General features: G+C 39.2%; 1 protein-coding gene across 5 annotated transcripts in view; it reads right to left on the reverse strand.

Annotated features, from left to right (window-relative positions):
• Window positions 1-21,504, reverse strand: part of KIF16B (kinesin family member 16B) — a 302,734-nt gene that overhangs the window by 216,161 nt on the left and 65,069 nt on the right. For all 5 annotated transcript variants that reach the window (XM_003810588.6, XM_055105088.3, XM_003810587.6 and 2 more), the window contains exons 8-12: window positions 20,543-20,711; window positions 20,243-20,374; window positions 18,892-19,067; window positions 12,285-12,350; window positions 8,951-9,010 (exon numbers count right to left, since the gene is read on the reverse strand). In XM_003810588.6, coding sequence (XP_003810636.1) covers window positions 8,951-9,010; window positions 12,285-12,350; window positions 18,892-19,067; window positions 20,243-20,374; window positions 20,543-20,711 — 603 coding nt within the window. The remainder of the gene's footprint in view (window positions 1-8,950; window positions 9,011-12,284; window positions 12,351-18,891; window positions 19,068-20,242; window positions 20,375-20,542; window positions 20,712-21,504) is intronic.

Genomic DNA, 21,504 nt, shown 5'->3' on the forward strand with positions numbered 1-21,504 from the left:
AAGGCAGTTTGTTCTATAGAAAAAAACCTCAAACTTGTCCTGAAACTTCTCAAAAATGGGAGAACAAGCTGAGTTCAATAATTATTCATGGAACACTTCCTATTTATAAAGAGCTACTGCACAAGACACTAGAATTTTTAAGAGATTCGAAGATAAGCAAAATGTTTTCCCTGACCTAAAGGAATTTATAATTTAACTGAGAGAATGACAAACATATGGATAGTTACAACAACATGAAGGATCAAATATCATCCCCTCCCATCTCCAGGAACAGCTGACATTCCATGTATGAACTCATTCCTCCAAACAACTTCTGCAGTAATGTACAGCCACACTGGGCCTTTAAAACCAACCATTCAGTGTTCAGACCTACTGAGCAATAAACAAAAGAGACAGAAACTGTGTCCTCATGGACTTTATATCCTAATGGATGTCAATTTACAAAATATTTTCTATATTGCAAGGGCTTTTCAAAGTGCTTTAAGTGTATGTGTGCAGACATGCACATGTATATAAGCATGTCTCCACATATACACACATATATATACACATATATATATACACACATATATATACATATATATGTGTATATAAATTCACTTCGCATAAGTTATCTTTTTAGGTAAATTTAACTAATAAAATAATAGAACTGAAAAAATCTTATATATTTTATATAATCTCAAGCTTCAAATATCAGAGATTCTGGGAGCAGAACTTTGATATTGCTTTATCGACAAAAGTATTTTAGGCCCGTTTTGTTAGAAATCAGAGGACGAGACTAGATGAGACCATGGGAGCTTTACAGAAGAATACCCAATTGTGGGGAAAAGTCTTCTAGCACTTCTAGAATGTAATCTCCATGACAGCAGGGATTCTTTGTTTTGCTCACTGGGTATACCTTGTGTCCAGAACTAGATCTACCACATAAGATGCTCTCAATAAACATGTGCTTAATGAAGGAGGGAGAAAGGAAGGGAAGGATAAAGGGAGGGAAGCTGGGAAAGAAATTCTATTACGGGGAGAATATTTTCAAACTTATAGTAATGCTAGGAATTTCCTTCTAAACATAGGTAGCAATCCTAGTTAATTGGAACGTTAGCATGTCAAAGGATGCCCACCACCTCTCATCTCTTCTTCGCCCAAAAGTTTTCAAAAGTTTGAAAATAGTTTTTTAAAATTACAAAAATAAATCTTACAGGAAATTTACTGAGATCCTACAGGCATGACCTACACATGGACTGCACTAATCCACAGGAGCTGAACTATACGGACTCGATTTTTACAATGAAAACCAAAGGGGAAAAAGCACTGACTTCTCAAATTACCACTGCAGCCAATTTCTGCCTGGATGAACACTTGGAAACTCAATATATTCTCGTCACGTAGCCGAATGAGCTCTCGAGTCAATACTTTCTATCTTTAGAATGGCGATAACTAACTATAAACAATATGTGTGATTATCTGAGGTCAGAAGCATCAAATGCCCAAAGAGTTGTTGGTAAGGAAGCTGGCAACCCATGGCTGAAAGAAATGTCTCCTCCTTCATCTAAAATCTAGGGGAAATCGATGACCATAAATAAAATTATCCCCCAGATCTACTCCTAGGTTCAACGTTTGTACCAAGAAGAGGTCAAGATTAACTGCATTTAGGCCGGGCACCATGGCTCACAACTGTAATCTCAGCAGTTTGGGAGGCTGAGGTGGGTGGATCACAAGGTCAGCAGATTGAGATCATCTTGGCTAACACGGTGAAACCCCATCTCTACTAAAAATACAAAAAATTAGCTGGGCATGGTGGCGGGTGCCTGTAGTCCCAGCTACTCGGGAGGCTGAGGCAGGAGAATGGCATGAATCCGGAGGCGGAGCTTGCAGTGAGCCAAGATCGCGCCACTGCACTCCAGCCTGGGTGACAGATCGAGACTCCAACTCAAAAAATAAGATTAACTGCATTTAAACGAGAGAGGCCACAAAAAATGTTGTCTCTCCCATGCTTTGTCTGTAGGTTTTCCAGAAACCAGAGGATTCAGTGCCCTGGACAACAGGAATCCAGAGGACCGCAGGAAACTTGTTCCACAAACCTGACCCGCCTACAAACCTGCTGAGCAACAGCCCCAGTTACGAGAGCTGCTTCCGAATCCATTACACTCCCAATACACGTCTTCTCCACAAAATGGAAAACTGCAGGCAGCCAGAGAAAAAAATCTTTTATAGGTTGCCATAATCTTCTGGAGACAAAAAGTTCAGTGGATTGATTCTATTATAAAACAGATATAAGCTGGTTGAAAGCATGCCTCCCCATGAAATTTAAACTCAGAAAATGTTAAGCCGGAAAAGAACCCCAATTTCATTTTACTATATTTCTTGTTAGTCAAAACATTTTGAAAGGGTTACAAGTTATCTTTCATCAGTGTGCTATCCACCCCTGCCGTGGCCCTGTAGTATCCTGCCTCTCCTACTCCCCCAGAGAAGGAATATCAAGACGCCAGCTCAATTTAAACTTCAGTCATTTACATTAGGATCCCATCATCACATGGATTCAAATATGCTCCATCCTCCAAATTCAGTTTTTGACAAACATTAATTGTTAAGTGTGTAAGACACCAAATAATTCCACATAATTAAAGTCTAAATAAAACAACTTCAATCCAACTTATACAAATTGCTCACTTTCCAAGGAAAAGCCTCTCCAGCTAGGCATCTGCACGTGAGCGCCTGCTTCTCCTCTCCCACCCGCTGCCACACCACAGTCAAAAGCCCTGTGCAGGCAATGAAAACACCAAAGCCAGCTGGACATTGGAGCCATCAAAGGATATGTTTTCAGCAAAAACAAAAGGGATCTTATTGATTAAAAAATGAGAAGAATAACCAATGCTGGAAGGATTCAAACAGCACTCTCAGGGCTGTGAGGACCACTTTGCAGCTCTGCTCTGGACAGACACTCACTCACAGAGGCAGCTCTCCCTTCTGCCGCACCATCTGTCAAAGGGCTGCCAGCTTGGCGCTGCAGTCCAAACTGTCTGTGAGTTATTTTGAAGCACAGAGCTCAAGGAGTTATTTGGAAGCCAGATGACATACCTTGAGCATTCTTCTTTAATTGTTCATAAAACGCTGGAACAGAGAAACCAAAACGCATGCAGGACAGATAAACCCAAAAGGGCATAAAGACTGGGGTGGGGAAGGAGAACACAGGAATGGAGAAAAAACTGGGGATTCCTCCTCTTAAAGGATCACTTCCAAAAAATCATGAGCAATAAAACATAGGGGACTTGTCAAAGCCAAGCCTACAGGTACACAGGGCAGGGGATTGAGTAGTCACTTTGTAAACCACTTCAAACACCAGGCAGTCAGCACAGTATTGTAGCCACGCAAAAGGGAAACCGAGATGAAGGGTCTCAAGAATCCACTGATGTCAAGGCTGGATTTATCACAACACTAACTTCCCAGTTCCAAGAGAATCACTGCAGTTTGAGATAAATTTAGCCAGGATGAAAATCACACTGAGGCAGCATTCTAACAAAGAGACCAGAAAAACCCAAGAAGAGAGCTTCCTATGTGAACGGAGCAGATTCTGAAGTGCTGGCAGTGCAGTCCAGAGCCTGCATGTGGAACACACTTGGGTATCAAATGTATCAGACAAAGCCTAACCACGAAACAGAAACTGTTTCAGTATTTAAATCCAAGGAACTTTAATACAAAGAATTGGTTACTTAGCTGAAGGAACAGCTGGAAAGCCATTAGGAACAGTAAGGCCACCCACAAACTGGCAACAGCAGAGACCAGCATCACCCTAGGCAGGAGGGGCAAAGGCACGAGGGGGTATTTCCCGAGGGCAAGGCTATGTCACCTGGCAGAACTGCTACCACAGTGGGCTGGTCCTTGCTGTGGGAGCTGGGGCCTTGGAGAAGAGGTACCTGCTGCTGGGGATGCTAGGCGAGGCTGAAGGGGGAGGGCCTGGTTTCTCTCTCCAATCTCCACAGGGATCCAGGAGCCCAGAAAAGGCGGCCCACAGGGATCAGCCCACGAGACAGGGCAGAACAGGAGAAGGAGAAGAACAGATATGAGGACAAGGAAGCCTAAGACTACTCTGCATTTCCTCAGTGTATCTAAATCAGCACTGTCACCCCAGCACTTTGGGAGGCCAAGGCAGGAGAATTGCTTGAGCCCAGGAATTCAAGACCAGCCTGGCCAATGTGGTAAAACCCCATCTTTATAAAAAATACAAAACTTAGTCAGGCATGGTGGCACATGCCTGTAATCCCAGCTACCTGGGAGGCTGAGGTGGGAGGATCACTTTAGCCCAGGAAGTTGAGACTGCAGTGAGCCAAGATCGCACCACTGCACTCCAGCCTGGGTGACAGAGTAAAATCCTGCCTCAAAAAAAAAAAAAAAAAATTCAGCACTCAAACTTGAAGGTACAGACCCGTCTCCTGGGGATCTTATTAAAATACGGATTCTGATCCAGGAGGTCTGGAGCTGGGCTTGAGGGCCTGCGTTTCTAACCAGCTCCCCGGTGATGCTGATGCTGCTGTCCATGCTATGCTCTAAACAGCAAGGATCTAACGGATCCAAATGAAGGACTGAGCTGTACTTCAGCCATATTCCCTCCGAGAATAAAAATGCACAATCATACAAGAGCCTTTCTAGTGGGAATGAGAAAGTAAGAAGAAAAACATAGCGAAGAGCATCACTGGGACGGGACCGCCGCCTGCACAACACTCCCTGTCACTCTGCCCACTAGGTCATCAGATTTGTATGGCTTAGGGCTGTTGTTATAGGCTGGATTACGACACCCTAAAATTCATGTTGAAGCCTTAACCCCTAGTACCTCAGAATGTGACAGTATTTGGAGATAGAGCCTTTCATTAAGTTAAAATTAATTAATTAAGGGGATTAAAATGAGGTTATTAGGATGGGTCCTAATCCAATCTGACTGGTGTCCTTATAAGAAGAGGGCATGGTGGCTGATGCCTGCAACACTTTGGAGGCTGAGGCGGGTGGATCACCTGAGATCAGGAGTTCGAGAACAGCCTGGACAACATGGTGAAACCCCATCTCTACTAAAAAGACAAAAAATAGCCAGGCATGGTGGTGGACACCTGTAATCCCAGCTACTCGGGAGGCTGAGGTATGGGGTAGAGGTTGCAGTGAGCCGAAATCATACCACTGCACTCCAGCCTGGGCAACAAAAGCACAACTCCATCTCAAAAATAAAATTTAGAAAAACACAAAAAAGAAGAGGAACCTAGGATACACACAGGGAGACCAAGTTGCAGGCACAAAAGAAAAGGCCATATGAAGACACAGACAAGAGAGGACCATCTGCAAGCCAAGGATGGGGGGCCTCAGGAGAAGTTAATCTGCCAGCACCTTGATCTTGGACTTCCAGCCTCCAGAATTGTGAGCAAATAAAAGTCTGTTTTTTAAGCCATCCAGTCTGTGGTATTTTGTTTTGGCAGCCCTGGCAGATTAATACAAAGGTTTTTATTTTTGTTTCTTGATACTAACCTAATCCCATACATTCTCACCGCATGCCTGCTCTGTGAGAAGCAGAGTGCTAGGAGCTGGCTCGCGGAATGATAATGAGACAGTCCTTGGCCAGATCCTGCTCCTGTTTTTCTGTGTGTAAGAGTTGGCAGAAAGAGGAAGAAACCAATACCACCTAACTCAGAGGACAAAGAATCCTGTGGCAGAAGCAAAACCAAATACTGCAGAAGCACAAAGGAAAAGAAAATTCATCCTAACTGGGAAGTAGGGGAGAAGAGGAGTGATCGGGGGAGGGGGGCTCCAAGATGGATTTTGCTAGAGGCACGGAAAGGGGACACATCCTGAATGAAGGAGTAACACAGGCAAAGACCACAAGACACCAGGAAACCCAAAGCCCCGGTGCACACACCGACCAGCAGCAGGGCCTCTGGCAGGGCGGGGACTCCAGGGGTGGTGGGCACAGAAAGAACTGTGCTAGGACAGATGATACCGACAAGGAGATTAGTGCCTGTAGGGGCCAGGCAAAGAAGTCTGGACTTCAGAAAATGAAAAGTAATAAAAATGAGGAAGGCAGACTAAGGGGCAAGAGAGTGGAGACATAGAGTACAGTACAGAGGATAATAAAACTCTCTCTCATTACCTAACTGTCTAAGACCTGCCTCATTAAGATAAACACATGTTCTACTGTCAACTACTTTCAAAATAACTCAGAACTTAATGATGCCTTCCTCTGTTAACTTGGATATAAGGAAGAGGTTGCCATCCGCTGTGATTTCCAAGCTGGGAAGTAGGGTACGTGGCAGTTATGGATGAGTGCCATGACCCAGTGAGTCAGAAAGAGAACTGAAGACTAACATCCAAGTTCTGAGTTCTGCAGATCAAAGCCCAAGGCTCCAGCCACGATGACCATGTTGCCACCAGCTCTGCTGCAGTCAGTGCCTGCTGTCAGAGCTCACACCCACCCCGCAGTCTTTCACTTCCCCTCCACCTTCATTCAACAGGACCGTGGATTCCACTCACCCAGGGCAAGGGAAGCCACCGACTAGGTAGAGAAAGAAGGGAACAAAGTCACTCCCTGCTTTTGAGTATCCAAGAGCTTAGGATCTGGTGATTTCCAGGGAAATTTAAGGAACTTTCAAGAGCAATTCTGACTTCAATGGACCTTCTCCCCACCCACTGACTTCAGCCTCCTGCCCACCATGAGAGGGGGTTTGTACAGCCACTCCTCAGGATATATGCCAATAAACCAACCTCATGGCTCATAACTCAAACACGGAATATGAGCACACAGCTCAGGAAACTGTCACTGAGTTGGGGTGGGTTTTATGCGCATTACTGGAACAATGACTGACTGATATAAAACGCTAACAGCAGAAATACGGGAAAGGATACAGATACAAACCCATCAACTAACAATCAATTTCTAAAGAATGTCTTCATAAAAACATTTGAGTAGCTCTCCTCTTCACCTTAGTCTTCAGGCACTGTCTTCCAATAAGAGTTTAAGGCAGCCCTTAAAATATCAAACACGAGCAGAAAATGACTACAGGTTTAAAGCACAAATACCAGCAGAAAAGTCTAAAACAGGCTTATAAGATCGAGAAAGGGAAAAACATTGAAATAGCATTCTCCTTTCTCGTAACGTTTAACACCTAGCATGCATCACATTTTTCCCTTCTCCTATGAAAAGTCATAAAAAAGAAAATAGTTAGACTTATTTTTTAAAAAAGCATTGGAATTGGAGGAGAATTTAACTTCAGGACCCAAAATCACCTTCTGAGAAAAAGCATAAGAAAAAGTTCAGGCTGTCATAGTTCTCGGTGTGGATACCCTTTACAGAAACATTATAAAAGCCCTACTACATTGACATGGAGGGACGCTGCAGCAGCAGCAGAGGAGACGGAGCTTCCATCTTTTCATCTCTTGCAGCATTGCCTCCTGTGCTAATGGGCACTATGTATACTAAGGACTTTTCAAATAGCTAACGGTTTTATTTCTTTTTTTTTCCTTAAGTAAAGTAGATTTTAGTCCTTCCTCTTTGACAAATTTCCAGAGCAACATTACATGGTGCATGAAAAGTCAGATGACTTGGGCTTCAGGGGCTGAGGCACCAACACCTCTTACAGGGAATGCAACTTAAACAACAACAAAGTCACATATTTGGTGAACTTATTCCACATCTGACTATTCTGAAATATGAACGAAGTCTTTGCTCAGTTTCCTGCACAAAAATCTCTCAACAAAGAAAATACTGCAGAAGTACCTCAAAATAATATGACATTGTCATTGTAATCAGGAGAAGAGAAAAGTCTGAATGCAGAAACCCTCACTTGTTGCAGCACATAAGAAGCTGGAAAGGCCATCTCTAGGACCATCACAACCTACCACCATCTAAACTTAAGCACAACCTCTGATCTCATGAGATACAATCTTTCTAACACCTGGGCAAGCCAAGTTGCCTAAATGGTGCAAGGAGAACATTACATAATATAATGCTGAGCCTGCATTCTGAAACAGTTGTCAGATGCAGAACTCACCTGCAAATCCAAGGCTGCAGAAGTTTACCCCGTGAAACAGTAATTAGGTGTGCCATTCTCACATGAAGGTGATCCACCTTAGGATTCTGCCAAGACATTCTGCCAAGACTCATCTATCTGGTCTCATCAATATCAGATGGAGATTTTTGTTCTTTGGGAAAGTTTTACCTCAACAGACGTCAAAAACAAACCTCACATTGAATAGCCTCTGAATTCTTTTCTCTTGTGCACAAAGCCAGATACCATCAAAGCACAAAACTCAAATTTGTGTCTCAAACCTGGTATGGCTGACTCTCAACAGATGACAGAGGTTGTCTGCCAACTCAGCAAAAAATGAGAACAAAAAGAAACTTGTATTTTGAAGAATTATGATAAATGGAGGCTACTGCTGACATCTTTTCACAGCGAGTCTTGCCAGAAACACAGGCCATCCCAGTCTAGTCCTTGAGACATGCAGAAAAATATTTTGATAGGAAATTACTAGCTTTGAAATTTCTGAAATCTAGCCATGCTTTGCAAGCATATTCCATAATATTGCCACGGGAAATATTTTTTTCATTTAATATGTTGCTTTGATATTGGCTTTAACAAAAGCAGAAAAACAAAGTGAATATCCTTGAATATTAAATAGAGTTCTAATATGTGCTGAGTCAAAAATGGAAAAACCCCTAAAAGTAAAGGCAAACATCTTAAATATCAATATAACCTGTACACATTAAAACACACAGCTATAATATCTAATAGCCTTTTTTCTCACTTCTTCAAAATCAAACCAGAACTCCCATCCCATGAAAGTCACTAATTGGCTCCAGTGATCTTACCTTAACAAAGTATACAACTGCCATGTTTGGAGATTTAAAAAAAAAAAAAAAAAGTTTTACCAGTTTAATCCACCATAGTAAGACTAAACACATTTTTCTAGTCCTTACTTTCAAAATATTTTGGGTTTCATTCCACTTATTTGTCCATTCCTTGGTCAATTCTTGAACCTGAAAAGAAAAATATACATACGTGACTGCCTCATAAAGAAAGTTTATAATTTTCTTCTAGTTTCCGAACTCTAATATCTCATGGAAAGATGTACTATAATTTTTTTAATGAGATCGCGACTTTTACCCCTGAAAGAACCATCACCAAAGATAAATCAAACAAGCTGATTTATTCCTACAACCTACATTAGGGCAAAGGAAAGAACAGACAGAAATTTGTCAATTTGCCTAGAATTTCACAACTGCCTTTTTCATGGTGTACTTAAAGCAGCTCCCTTGGATTATTAACCAAAATTACAAGTTTGAAGATGACAACGTCCCATTAAATGGATTAATTTTTCATTATTCTACATCAGGTCCTAAAAAATAGTGATTTATTTTTATTTCTAATTAGATGTGATTAAATCACCTTGGATGCTGTAGTTTTACTTTAGGAGATAATTTGCTTTTGTAGCTAATTAACAGGGCTTATAAATCTCATTCTATCTTTTTTTGTTGTTGTTAAAAAAAAGAAAAAAAGGTGGTTCTTTAAACGACTCTTAGTAAAAGCAAAAATCTTTTGACAAAAATCACTTCTTTCCAGTCGGCTCTAACTTAGGGGAGTAAACACGCTCAACTGCTGAACACAGCACAGTTGGAAATTGCTTCTCAAAGTTAATGGTAATGTTTTGTTAGTTCCCTAAAACTTTTTAAATGATCCTAGTGATTAATTCATCAGGAAACAAAAAGTGATATTTGAGAGGTAGAAAAAATATGAATGAAAAATGCGTTCTGTGGAAAGGAAGAGACCAAGGTCTATAAGAGAGTAGCTTCAGAAAGGGGAGGACTCATCCTTTCCAAGCCTTTTCCTTTCAGCACCTTTATCATTCCTGCCACCTCCTCACTCCCAGCAGCAGACACCCTCCCATTAAAGTTACCTGGTCTCCCCAGTAAGTTTCCCTATTTAATCGGGCCAAAATAAATGCACAGAATACATCTGCTTGTACTCTCACTGCTAAGATAAACTGATTTTCTATATGCCATTAAGCATAGTAACTGGAAAGGGTATTCAAGGCAGCAAACTTAATGAAAGAAAGCATCAGTTATTGACAAGTATCTGCAGTGATGGTTTATCCAAGAGGAAAACCAAAATATATCTCATTCACCTATAGTCAATCATTCAGGGGTCCTCAATTTACCTCAAATAAGACTGTGGGAATTTTAGGTTAACTTAAAGAAAATAATAATGTTGCTTCTTTTACTAGTTATTAGTGCCAAAATCTATCACCTTCTTGATGAAAAACAAATGAAATAGGAGGAAGAGCCTCCCTAACTCTGTGCTTTGCTTGTTTTCTTGTTGTTGTCGTCTTTGGTTTTGGTTTTTGGAAATGGGGTCTCACACTGTCGCCTGGGTTGGAGTGCGGTGGCGTAATCACGGCTCACCATAGCCTCTACCTCCCAGAGTTTGAGTGATCCTTCCATCTTAGACTCCTGAGTAGCTGGGACTACAGGTGCATACCACCACGCCCAGCTAATTTTTGTATTTTTTGTAAAGAGGAGGTCTCATCATGTCGCCCAGGCTGGTCTTGAGCTCCTGGGCTCAGGCGATCCTCCTGCCTCAACCTCCCAAGATGCTGAGATTACAGGTGTGAGCCACTGCACCTGGCCTGCTCGTTTTCACTGGTGTGGTAAGACTGTCCTGATTTATCTTAAACCAGTTCTACACTCCAGTCCTTCATTTCATCACTTGAGTGATACCAACCCTACAGACTCCTGATAGCAATAAAAGTCATGTGACTCTCCTGGCTTTTTGTTTTGAAAAAAGCTTTCAGAGAAGGAATATTCTTATGCCTTCTCTCCCTACAGATGGGGAAAAGACTGGTGTATTGAATTACTAATTTATACTCATCAGTTAACAGATTGTCATTGGCAATTTATGTGAGAACACAAAGCATCGAACAATAAATGATTCTGCATCTCACCAACAGATACGTTTCTCATCGAAGAAATGTGAGCAAATCAATCCTGTTTGAATTCAAGCAATTCTAGCTTAGAAAAAGTAAGCATGCCTTGGATTTATTTTACTGTTGCATTTAAACGAAATAATATCCATTTAAAACATTAATTTAAAAATGCAAACATGTGCTACTACTTCTAACAGTGGGATCAGGTGATGAGATTTATATCCAAGCAAACTGCAAACAATTAAAATGGGTCAGCAAAAAACTAGATGATAATTTAGAAAATGTTAAGAACAAGATAGGCAGTCATTTCTGTCACAGCATGTATAATACATCCAAATTAATACGTTTATTAGTTTCCAATAACTTATTTGGTATTCATGAAAACTATTGTTAAGAAACAATTTAAGACTATATCCAGATATAGTTTAAATTATAGCACTCAAAATTAGAATTTGAAGCACTAATAAATAAAATTTCATTTAAAAAATAGGGATTAAGAAATTAATGTTTTACTAAGGCTATTATCAGGATATTCACCAGCATAATTATCCTAGATGTGTCAACAAGTTCCTAACTACACCCCAATTTTTATCTTCCATAATGTGTATTCTTGAAAAAGCTTTTACCAACAGAATCCAATTTTCTTTTTCAATCTGTCTTAGCCATTCAGCACCATGAACAAAATTGACTCCAAAAGTTGTTCTAATGTCTGTTTCTCTTTTCACAGAAGTTTAAAAAAAAAAAAAGCATAGAACCAGGTCAGCCATAAAACTGGTTTTTCGAAGGCATGGGCACACACATTGGCTTTAGCCCGTAACGGCTCCAGATCTCTTCTCCCTTTGGTTACTCACTGCCAGTCTCTCCCATCTCAAATCTCATCTAGCTTCACAGAAACTAAGCACCTAACTAGAGTAATCAGCGATTCCTCAAGTGCCACTCTTCCCACTGGGAACAACAAAAAGCTAAAGGGTGGTCATTGTTGAGGCCATGGGGACCACTACTGTTTCATGAATGTTGAACACAGACTCCCTCAAACAGGGACTCCAGTCAGCTCTGATGACCTGAGCAGCCTCACTGCTTTGCAGGATCTGCATATCCATTTAACTAACCATCATGTGCCAGACAAATCCCGTTTATTAAACCACAGAGAATGTGCTGCAATACATAAAATGTCAGCTATCGTGCTTCTTCAAAAATGATCACCAACGAGGGAGGAGGCTAAGTGCAATAAAGAAAAAGAAGGCATCTCAAACGGCAAGTCCTAAAAAAGCATGCACTTAAAATAATAGTAAAAGTTATGATTTAAAAATATAAGTCAAAGTATCACTTACTCTTGCTTCATTCTGCTGAAGTTTTTCCTCCATACTTAAAGCTGTGGGGGAGTCTAAGAGGGCAATCTACAATATAAACCATAAAAGAAATCAGCAATTAATAAACAGCAATAATCTAGTTTTTTCCCTGAATATAGTAAATTATCCAAAATTATCCAAAATTATCCAAAATTTCACAGAAACTATTAAAGGTAAAAAGCAATGTCCTATACCCTGCCAAAAAGTGTTGAATATCACCAAGTCTTTACTCCACGGGATACATCTCTCATAATATTCAAAACCATGGCATCCCAGTAAACCTACATTTGCAATACAAATCAGCAAAGCAAAAGATGTAACATATTGACATTTTACCAAAATCAAACACAGTCTAAATCCCTAGATCTTAAGGATTCGCCTCTTTTAATATGTACAGAGTACAACATTCAAAAGGGACCATGCCTAAGTCTTGCTCAACCGCAGGCTTCTGAGATTTGCTCTTACTGATACATGAAAATGAAACGCATTTATTTTCACTGCTGATGGTATACCCCATATGGCATGGCTACACGACAATCTCTGATTACATTTCCTTATCCCTGTTGAAGAATTGTAAAGATTGAAGTGAGAATGATAAATACCAAAATCAGTTTAAAACTGAGCAGGACAAGCAGACAGAGACAGGAGAGGGAAACGGAATCAGGCTGGGGCTTAAACTGCACTCGTAACATGTGAGTCCCTGACCTGAGTGGCAGGGACACTGTGCTTCCTATTCTGCCTCCTTTTCTCATGGCCTAAGATATCCCTTCGAAGAAAAAAGAAAGAGAATATCCCTCCTATCCTACCCGCAGGCAATCACTTTTTCCCAATTTGGTTGTGTAAACTTACAGTTACTCTGGTCATATGCAAGCGTGTTTTTTGTCGTGTTTTTAAATATAAGTGGCATAAAAACACTATTCTGGATATTGCCTTTTTAACACACCAATATATCTTAGAGAAAATTCAGTAAAAATAAAAAACTGCTTCACTCTTTTTAACAATTCCAATTTCATTATACAATATTCCATTGTATAGATTTCTATGATTCATGTTAGTGCTCTCCTATTAACATAAATGTGGTATTCTTAATCTTTCAGGAGGACTATCCTTATGCCCACTGCCTACAGTATGCATGGCTCTATCAATAGAATAAATTCCTAGAAGAAGAATTTGTGAGTCATCTATACGTATGGTTTTTATTTTTTATAATTGCCAAGTTGTCTTCCCCAGAGACTGCAGCATTTTTTTAATGACTATTTACTTTTCAATTTCTCATCAAACAAAAACACCCACAAGGTGATCTTCTTCGGCACTGTTAAACATTCACACTATGAAGACTACCATGGGCCACACCTGGCATCTGTATACTGAACGAAAGCAGAGCTGGCCAGAAAGAAGCATAAGCGTTCGTCTTGGTAGGCAAGGTCCTCGTGACAGTCTATGCAGTAGTCCTCAGAGATGTCCCCGAGCTATTGTCTTTGGCCTTCCTGAGTAACCATTCATACATGAGGGGTCGAGATTCACATAGGCGTCTGTGGGACCCACCCTGGTTAGAAGCCCACACCCACAGAACCCAGCATCTCTTTCAAAAATGCCAAAGGCACATCCTCCAGGGGCCCCACAAGGGACACACCCTGTTACAAGAGTCACTGTCCTCCAGGAAACCCAGAGCTATGGTTTCTCAGCTGATATTAATAGTACATATGTAGTTCATCCTAATCCAGATGTAATTCACCAGTTAGGGGTCATTTTCGTCATTAGGGATGTTGCCTAGTTAGACAGGTGTCATCCCACTTTTATCTGGTTTGCATAGAATGAAGCCAGAAAGTTAACCCAAGGTCAAATCCATCCTCAGTAAAGAAAAGGGAGCTTTGTTAGCATGTTACTACAATGCGTCATTGCATCTAACATGTTGTCTTGCACAGAGATGGTACTTAATAAATATTTTTCATTGAAGACATGAAAGTGGCAGATGTTAGTATTACTGCATTGTTTATATATGGTTGACAATTTTCAAAACAAGTAGAAAGCCCTTTATAACGTGGGTAATTTTACAGAATCCATTGTTGAGACTTTTATTGATAATCAAAGCTGAAACAGTTCTGCCACATCATCAAGTCAGGAGATAATCATGGACTGAATAGAAGCACAAAGACTCATGACCAGCACCCCTTCTGGAACATTATTTTTAAGCACATGTAAAGAACGACCTTCCTAAATCCTTTTAAAAGAAATCATTGGTAAAAGTACCATTTTCAATTAAATTACTATTTGCAAGGTGTATCTTTAGAAGAAAAGTGTTTCAAATCAAATAATAATCAGATTAAGTTCATATGTTGTTAAATCAAAAGTAACACTACCTCAAAAACACTATTACAAAAGTGTAGTAATAGCAGTTCTACTAACAACTTATACAAGCACCCCTTGCCTCACACCCTCATCAATATACTGTATAATCAATTTTGTTCTTTGCCCAACAGGTGAAAAGGACATCCTGCTTTTAAAGAACTTTGAGGTATCATCTACATGCAGCCAAATACATAAATCTAAGGTCCACTGCTTGATGTACCCACGAACATGTATACGTATACCCATTTCACTATTCTTAAAATCTGCATTTATTGTATTTCAATGACGTTGAATATACTTTCACATGTACAGAAAGCATTTGAAACTCTATTTCTATGGATTGTGTTCACGTCCTTTGCTCCCTTTCCTGCTGTGTTATGATGTTGTCTTATGTTTTCAATGAACCTCTTTTCCTAACATAAAAGGTAGTCTTTTGTTGCATCATCAGCAATCTTTTCCCTGGTCTGTATTGGTTAGAGCAAATTTTCATTATGTTATATAAATATGCTATGTTCTTACTTTTGTCTATGTGAGCTTTCACAGAATGAGAAAGAAGAGTTAAAATTTTCTGTGACAAATGTGTGTGGCTTTATCTCCTATTTCGAACAGTTTTGTTGTTTCTTTCAATTATGAAAGTTGATATCATGTCTGATTTTAATTGTGAGTTGCACCCTTTGTCGTTATAAAGTGCTCTTTTTTAAAGCTCACACAATGCTGTTTCTGCACCGCTTTCTTTCCTCTTGAATTCACTGGTTTGTCCATCCTTACAAACACCATATAATTGAGTTTTACTTTGTGACCCTATCTGAGATGTGTCTTCTTTAAAAGTTTACACATGATACTTTTATTATTTAAAATTTATCTTTAACCTCAGCTACAAGAGTGAGTAATTCATTCTACTTTCGTCTTCCCTTTCCCATCATCTTCTTTGCTTCCCACCTTTGGTTGTGTTTTTCATTTCTATACTGTTTGATTTACTTGTTGTCTCCAGATACATTCAAGAGAGATGAGGGAGTCAAGAGACATTTTCTCTCTGCCAAATTAAATGCAGAAATAGCTGAAAATACATTTAAATATAATAAAAGAGAATAAAACCTTTAAAAAGGAAGATATTCAAATACTCAGCTTCATCCATCGCCTGAGAAGCACAAAGTAAAATTATTCTATGATTCTGGTATATATCCATTAGGATGGTTACAATGAAAACTGTACATTATCAAGTGTTGCAATACCAAGAATTGAACCAGCACTTTTATACACTGACGGTGGTCTATTAACTGGCACAACTACTTTTAGAAAATTGCTTGGCAATATCTACTAAAACTGAACATATGTACTCCTCTGACTCACCAATTCCACTTGTAGACATAAATCTAACAGAAATGTATCTATATGTTCACTAAAAACATCTAGAGGAAAGTCTACAAAGCAGTGACAGCCCGAAATAGGAAACCCCCCAAATGCCCATCTAAAGTACAATGGACAAATGAGCTGGAATATCTTTGCATGATGGAAGACAACTTTGCAGTGAGGATAAATGGATCCACTACTACATGCAACAGCATGGGTGACTCTCACAAACATAATGTTGACTGAAAGAAGTGAGATCCAAAGAGTGAATATTTTTCATTATTTCATTTATATAAAGAACAAAAACAGGCAAAAATAAAAACTAACAAAGCCTGTAGAGGTCAGGAGAGTGGCTACCCTGGAGAGAAAGGGGAGTAGTTCCTGAAAAGAAGGATTAAGGGGGGCTTCAAGGATACTGGTACCGTACTGTCTCTTAAGAAGCAGGTTAGATGGGTGAATTTAGCTTATGAAAACTCACTGAACTATACACATATAATTTGCAATTCTGGGGGATAATACGTCAATAAAAAATTCAAATATACAAACTACTACATATATCTACATATCTAGATCTACATAGTAGAAGAATCAAATACATGTCAAAACCTTTTGCTTTACTAAAAAGGTGCTTTAAAAACTCTGATGCACATGACTTTTTGCAATGGCAAAGACAGAAAATTATTAAAAGTAGAAGTTGATTTTTATTTAGCTGTGCTTAAAAAAAATAACCCTAGAAATGGAACTCAGATTTGAATAACATTCTCAATGAACCACAGCAGTAGCTGGGATAGAATATTCTAGGAATAGAGCAATACTCCCAGAAAAATGTATACAGAGATGTTTAATGGACATTTAAGAACACCTGCTGTTTTTATTAAGCTTCATAAATTTAATTAATTTAGGATAAGCCTATATTGTCTCAAAACAATTTACAGCTTCATAGCATGATAAATTATTTTAAATTGGATTCACATTTTTATTGTAATATATTGTATATCAAAAATTTTATCTGCAATGCGTTCTGAAATAGACTTAACTGTCTTCTATATCCTCACCCCCAAAATTACAGCAACAAAAATACTCCCTTAAACACAGCAGTGGTAATAAGTCATAAAAGGAAAAGGAAAAAAGACTACAAAATATAAGGCAACTATATGGCATAACAATACCTCTGAAGGCATTTTTCAGAGAGAAAATGTAAAGTTTCAATAAATTAAAGGTTTTTGATCTATATAAGATTCCTTCCAATGATGTCCTCAGTTTAGTTTTAAAAAGATAATATTTTTGCCCTTCATTCTTTTAACCTAATAAAAGGTTAAGCACAAGAAACTGCACATAGAATTTTCCAAATACTTCCTTCACATATAGTAATTTGAGTGATCCAATCAAATCATCATTAAAGGCTTACTTTATATAAACAATGTTTTAAAAACACTGAGAAAGATGCCAGGCTGGGCGCAGTGGCTCACACCTGTAATCCCAACACTTTGGGAGGCCAAGGCGGGCAGATCACTTGAGGTCAGGAGTTCCAGACCAGACTGGTCCACGTCGTGAAACCCCGTCTCTACCAAAAATACAAAAAAATTAGCCAGGCATGGTGGCAGGCACCTCCCAGCTACTCAGGAGGCTGAGGCATGAGAATTACTTGAACCCTGGAGGTGGAGGTTGCAGTGAGCCCAGATTGCATCACTGCACTCTAGCCTGGGCAACAGAGTGAGACTCTATCTCAAAAAGAAAAGAAAAGAAAAAAGATTCCAATAACAAGGTGTATAAATAAAAATGACTATTGTGGTTCATATTATAAGGGCCTCATCACATGGAGCTGGACTCTTCATTCTGACAACTTCCACCATAGAGCAAAATGCATGTGGAGATATTTTTAAGCACAATGAACAATTCCTATTCAACTGCTGTCCGCCATCTTGTGGGAAAGAACTGCCAGGTACATTTCAGGACACAGGAAATTCAGTGAGGTTTTCATCCCATCAGTATTTTCAAAACATTTATGGGATGCCAAGAGCTTCAAGTGCCACATAATCCCACGTGGAAAGCACTGATCCAACGGGACCACTCTGCACATAAAGAAAAGCATTTCTTTTCACGATATACTTAAGACATCCACTCATGAGTTAAGAAAGGAGGGTAACTCCAGTCTAACTTCAACATTTAAAAAAGCTATCCTTCATTTTCTTTCAAGGGTTGCCTTTCTTCACAGCAATATCAAAGCCTACCAGAACTTTACTTCCACCAATCATCACGGAATGTAACTCTGTACATACACCATGCAGACTATCAGGAAGCTTACTGAGAAAATCACAAAGACAAGGAATCTTCACTAGAATCCCAACAGATCCTAAAATGAGACTATTTCAACAATCAAGCGAGGGCCCAGGGACAGCATTTCAGCCAGATCACAGGTGTAATACACATGTGTCGCGGGGCCACCAGAACCACCTCTCTAATAGGTGATATGACACAGGCATTCAGAAAGGTGTTCAAACAAGTCTTTTATTCTGTTAAAACACATTTTAAAGTCATAAAATGCATGGGTGAAATTTTAAATACTATTCTAAGCATATCAATTTCTTTCCACTTAAAGAGATTATGCCATTAATCCTATTGCATAGTACATTTCCATTCATAATTGATAACTATTAGAGAGTTAATCATTTCAGGTTTAGTGGATAAAATCTTACACATGCAGCCCGTAATGAATGCAAAGGCTGACAAGAGGTTGATGTAAACGAGGGACTGGCTAACTCATTCAAAGCTTTACTTAGCACTTATTTACTCAAATCAATAGCATGAGTGAGAAAATTGTCTCATTAAGATCTAGAAATAGACGCCATTACTCAAAGAAAATTATCCATAAATCTCAGAAAAACCCAACCTGATTCCCTTGAGCAAGCAGCGTTTTCAGTCTGGCTATTTCAGCTCGCAGCTCACGGATAAGTTTGACGTTGGCATCCTCATTAATGGTAGGCTTGTTGATGATGTTTTTGGCTCTATTTGCATAGCGAAGAGTACTTAGGGTTTCTCCATAATTGACATCAGCAGGTGAAATGGCTGTGAAGAATGTATTCAAAAAATAATTTATCCAGCACTCCATGTTTCATTTAACACAAAGTTGGTTTGTAATTTAAAAGTCAGATTAACCCCAGGTCATTGGAGAGACTAAATATTCATTGCCACAGTAATGAATATGAAAAATTATCTAACATTTCTAGGAAAGAGTGTTCACAATACAAAATTAAGTGTCATTTTGCTCTTCTCAAATCTAGAATCAACCACCTAACCAAGTCTAAAATGAGATATGAGACATTCCCCTATAGTTAGGTAGTTTTCCCTGCTGAAAATGTAAGAAGAAGGTTTAAAGACTATTTGTCATCTCAACATTAAGTAGGAATTCAAATACTTTTAAAAGTTCTGGCAAAGTCTACTGTCTGGGAAAAAAAAACAGAATATGATAAGTTTTGAAAAGGGTCACAAATCAATCCATTCTCTTCTTAAAGCTTGGTTAATCTTACCCACCTCCACCACTACCACTCATCTTTAAGGCTTAGGTGACTATACAAATGCATGTGGGTGTACAAACCAGGGTAAATCCCGTGGCTTCATGGTTAGCACATGGCATGAAGCATGGGAAGGGCATGAAGAGAGGAGAAGGGAAGAGGAAAGAGAGGAAGAGGGAGGGGAAAGTAGAGTCAGAAGGGAAACAAGTCCTGACTTCTCCCAAACAATTATCTCCCCTTTCTACATTTTTTTCTCTATTCTGCTTCTTTCAATTATTGGCTGAAATACAGACATAAAGTATATTACTGTTACCATTATTTGTTTTATGCATTGGGTTTTTTTTTCCCCTCCCAATTCTTACTTTTAAATTCCGCATTTACTGCCTTAAACAAAAAAACAAAGTTGGGTTATTTTGACCTTGTGTTCCTATGATTTTTCTCCTATGAGGTAAATTTCTACCTTGCACTTTAAGCAAAGAAAAGCTGAAAAGTCTTCCTGCATGTTATCACAGCTTCCAAAATATGGCAAGGTGGTATAACAGTTAATGATGATACTATAGACCGGATCATAGCAGGATCATAGGAGGTGATTTTCCTCAAGATAGAAAAACCATTACTTTTTTAAGATGTAAAAGGTGCTATTTCCTAATAAGACACTTTATACTTAAATATTTACAGTTAATTCACAGAAAATATTGTATGCTCAGAAAAGTAACTTAAAACTCTTACTGGCAATCATGATAGTTTTAGAGTTTCCTCCAAGGCTATCTTTTAACAACCAAGTCAACACAGAATCCCTGTAAGGCACGAAAACTTGCTTCTTCTTTGCAAGAGTATTTGCAGCATCCTGAGATAAATCAGCTATAAAAAGGAAGAAACAAAGGGGAGAAAGGACAATTAGTAAATTTTTTTTTCCTCTTCTTTTGCTTCATAAAACCTTGAAGATATTACCTCAGTTTGCAACACAAATATGACACATGAGGAAAAAGAGGAGAAAAAAGAGGAGGCAGGAGCCAGGCGTAAGCATACCTAAGGCAGAAATGACGTTCCCCAGAGTCACGAGGGACTTGTTAATATTTCCCCCTTCCTTTAGCCTAACCCCGGTGGCTCCGGTGGCATCTGCACGCTCACTTCCGGCAAGATCAACCAAGTGGATCTTACTGACGGTTTCACATGGCATTTCAGAATCAAATTTAGCCTGTGGTAAAATAAAAAAGTAAAATTGAAGAGGTGCAAAGGGCCCTGATGTTGTTGATGATATGAATTCTAACTATTTTCTACTCCTCACTGAGATCTCTCAGGGTAGATATTTTTCAATTTTGTTGTTTTATTGGCCTTCATACTGATTACAGAAACTTCTCAAATTTAATCCAATGCAAAAGAAGTTACTGTATATGATTCTTAAACTTTCTAAAGAAGCATTTCATTCTCAACCAAGCCCTGCTGAATCAGGCTGTGGCAGAACAGAAAACTAGGCACTGAGTGGCACTCAGCAGAGAAATGTAAGTAAGCAAATAATAACTTTTATTCTCATCTAGAATCCCAGCCTTCCAAGAACAAAAGCTTTCCAAAATATGATCAATATAGACAAGTACGGAAAAGAGCATTCAACCATTATCGGATGTTAAAACATCTTGTTGCACAAATTATTTCTTCTAATGTAAAATCTTAAATACTATATTCCTTGCTTCTGAATTCTACCAAAATTTTATATTCACAAATACTTCTATGTGTTACATTTTGAACCAAAATGCGCCCCCCCCCCAGATTACTATATTTTTATAGAAATTTAAACCTCTTAGAAATGAGAGATGGTGGCCAGACCCAGCAGCTTATGCCTGAGATCCCAGCACTTTGGGAGGCCAAGGTGGGAGGATCGTTTGAGCCCAGGAGTTCAAGACCAGCCTGGGCATCATAGTGAGACACCATCTCTAGAAAAAACTTAAAAAAAAAAAAAAAATTAGCTGGGCGTGGTGTTGTGCACTGCAGTC

This window comes from Pan paniscus, chromosome 21, assembly GCF_029289425.2.
Source record: "Pan paniscus chromosome 21, NHGRI_mPanPan1-v2.0_pri, whole genome shotgun sequence".
Classification (NCBI taxonomy): Eukaryota; Metazoa; Chordata; class Mammalia; order Primates; family Hominidae; genus Pan; species Pan paniscus.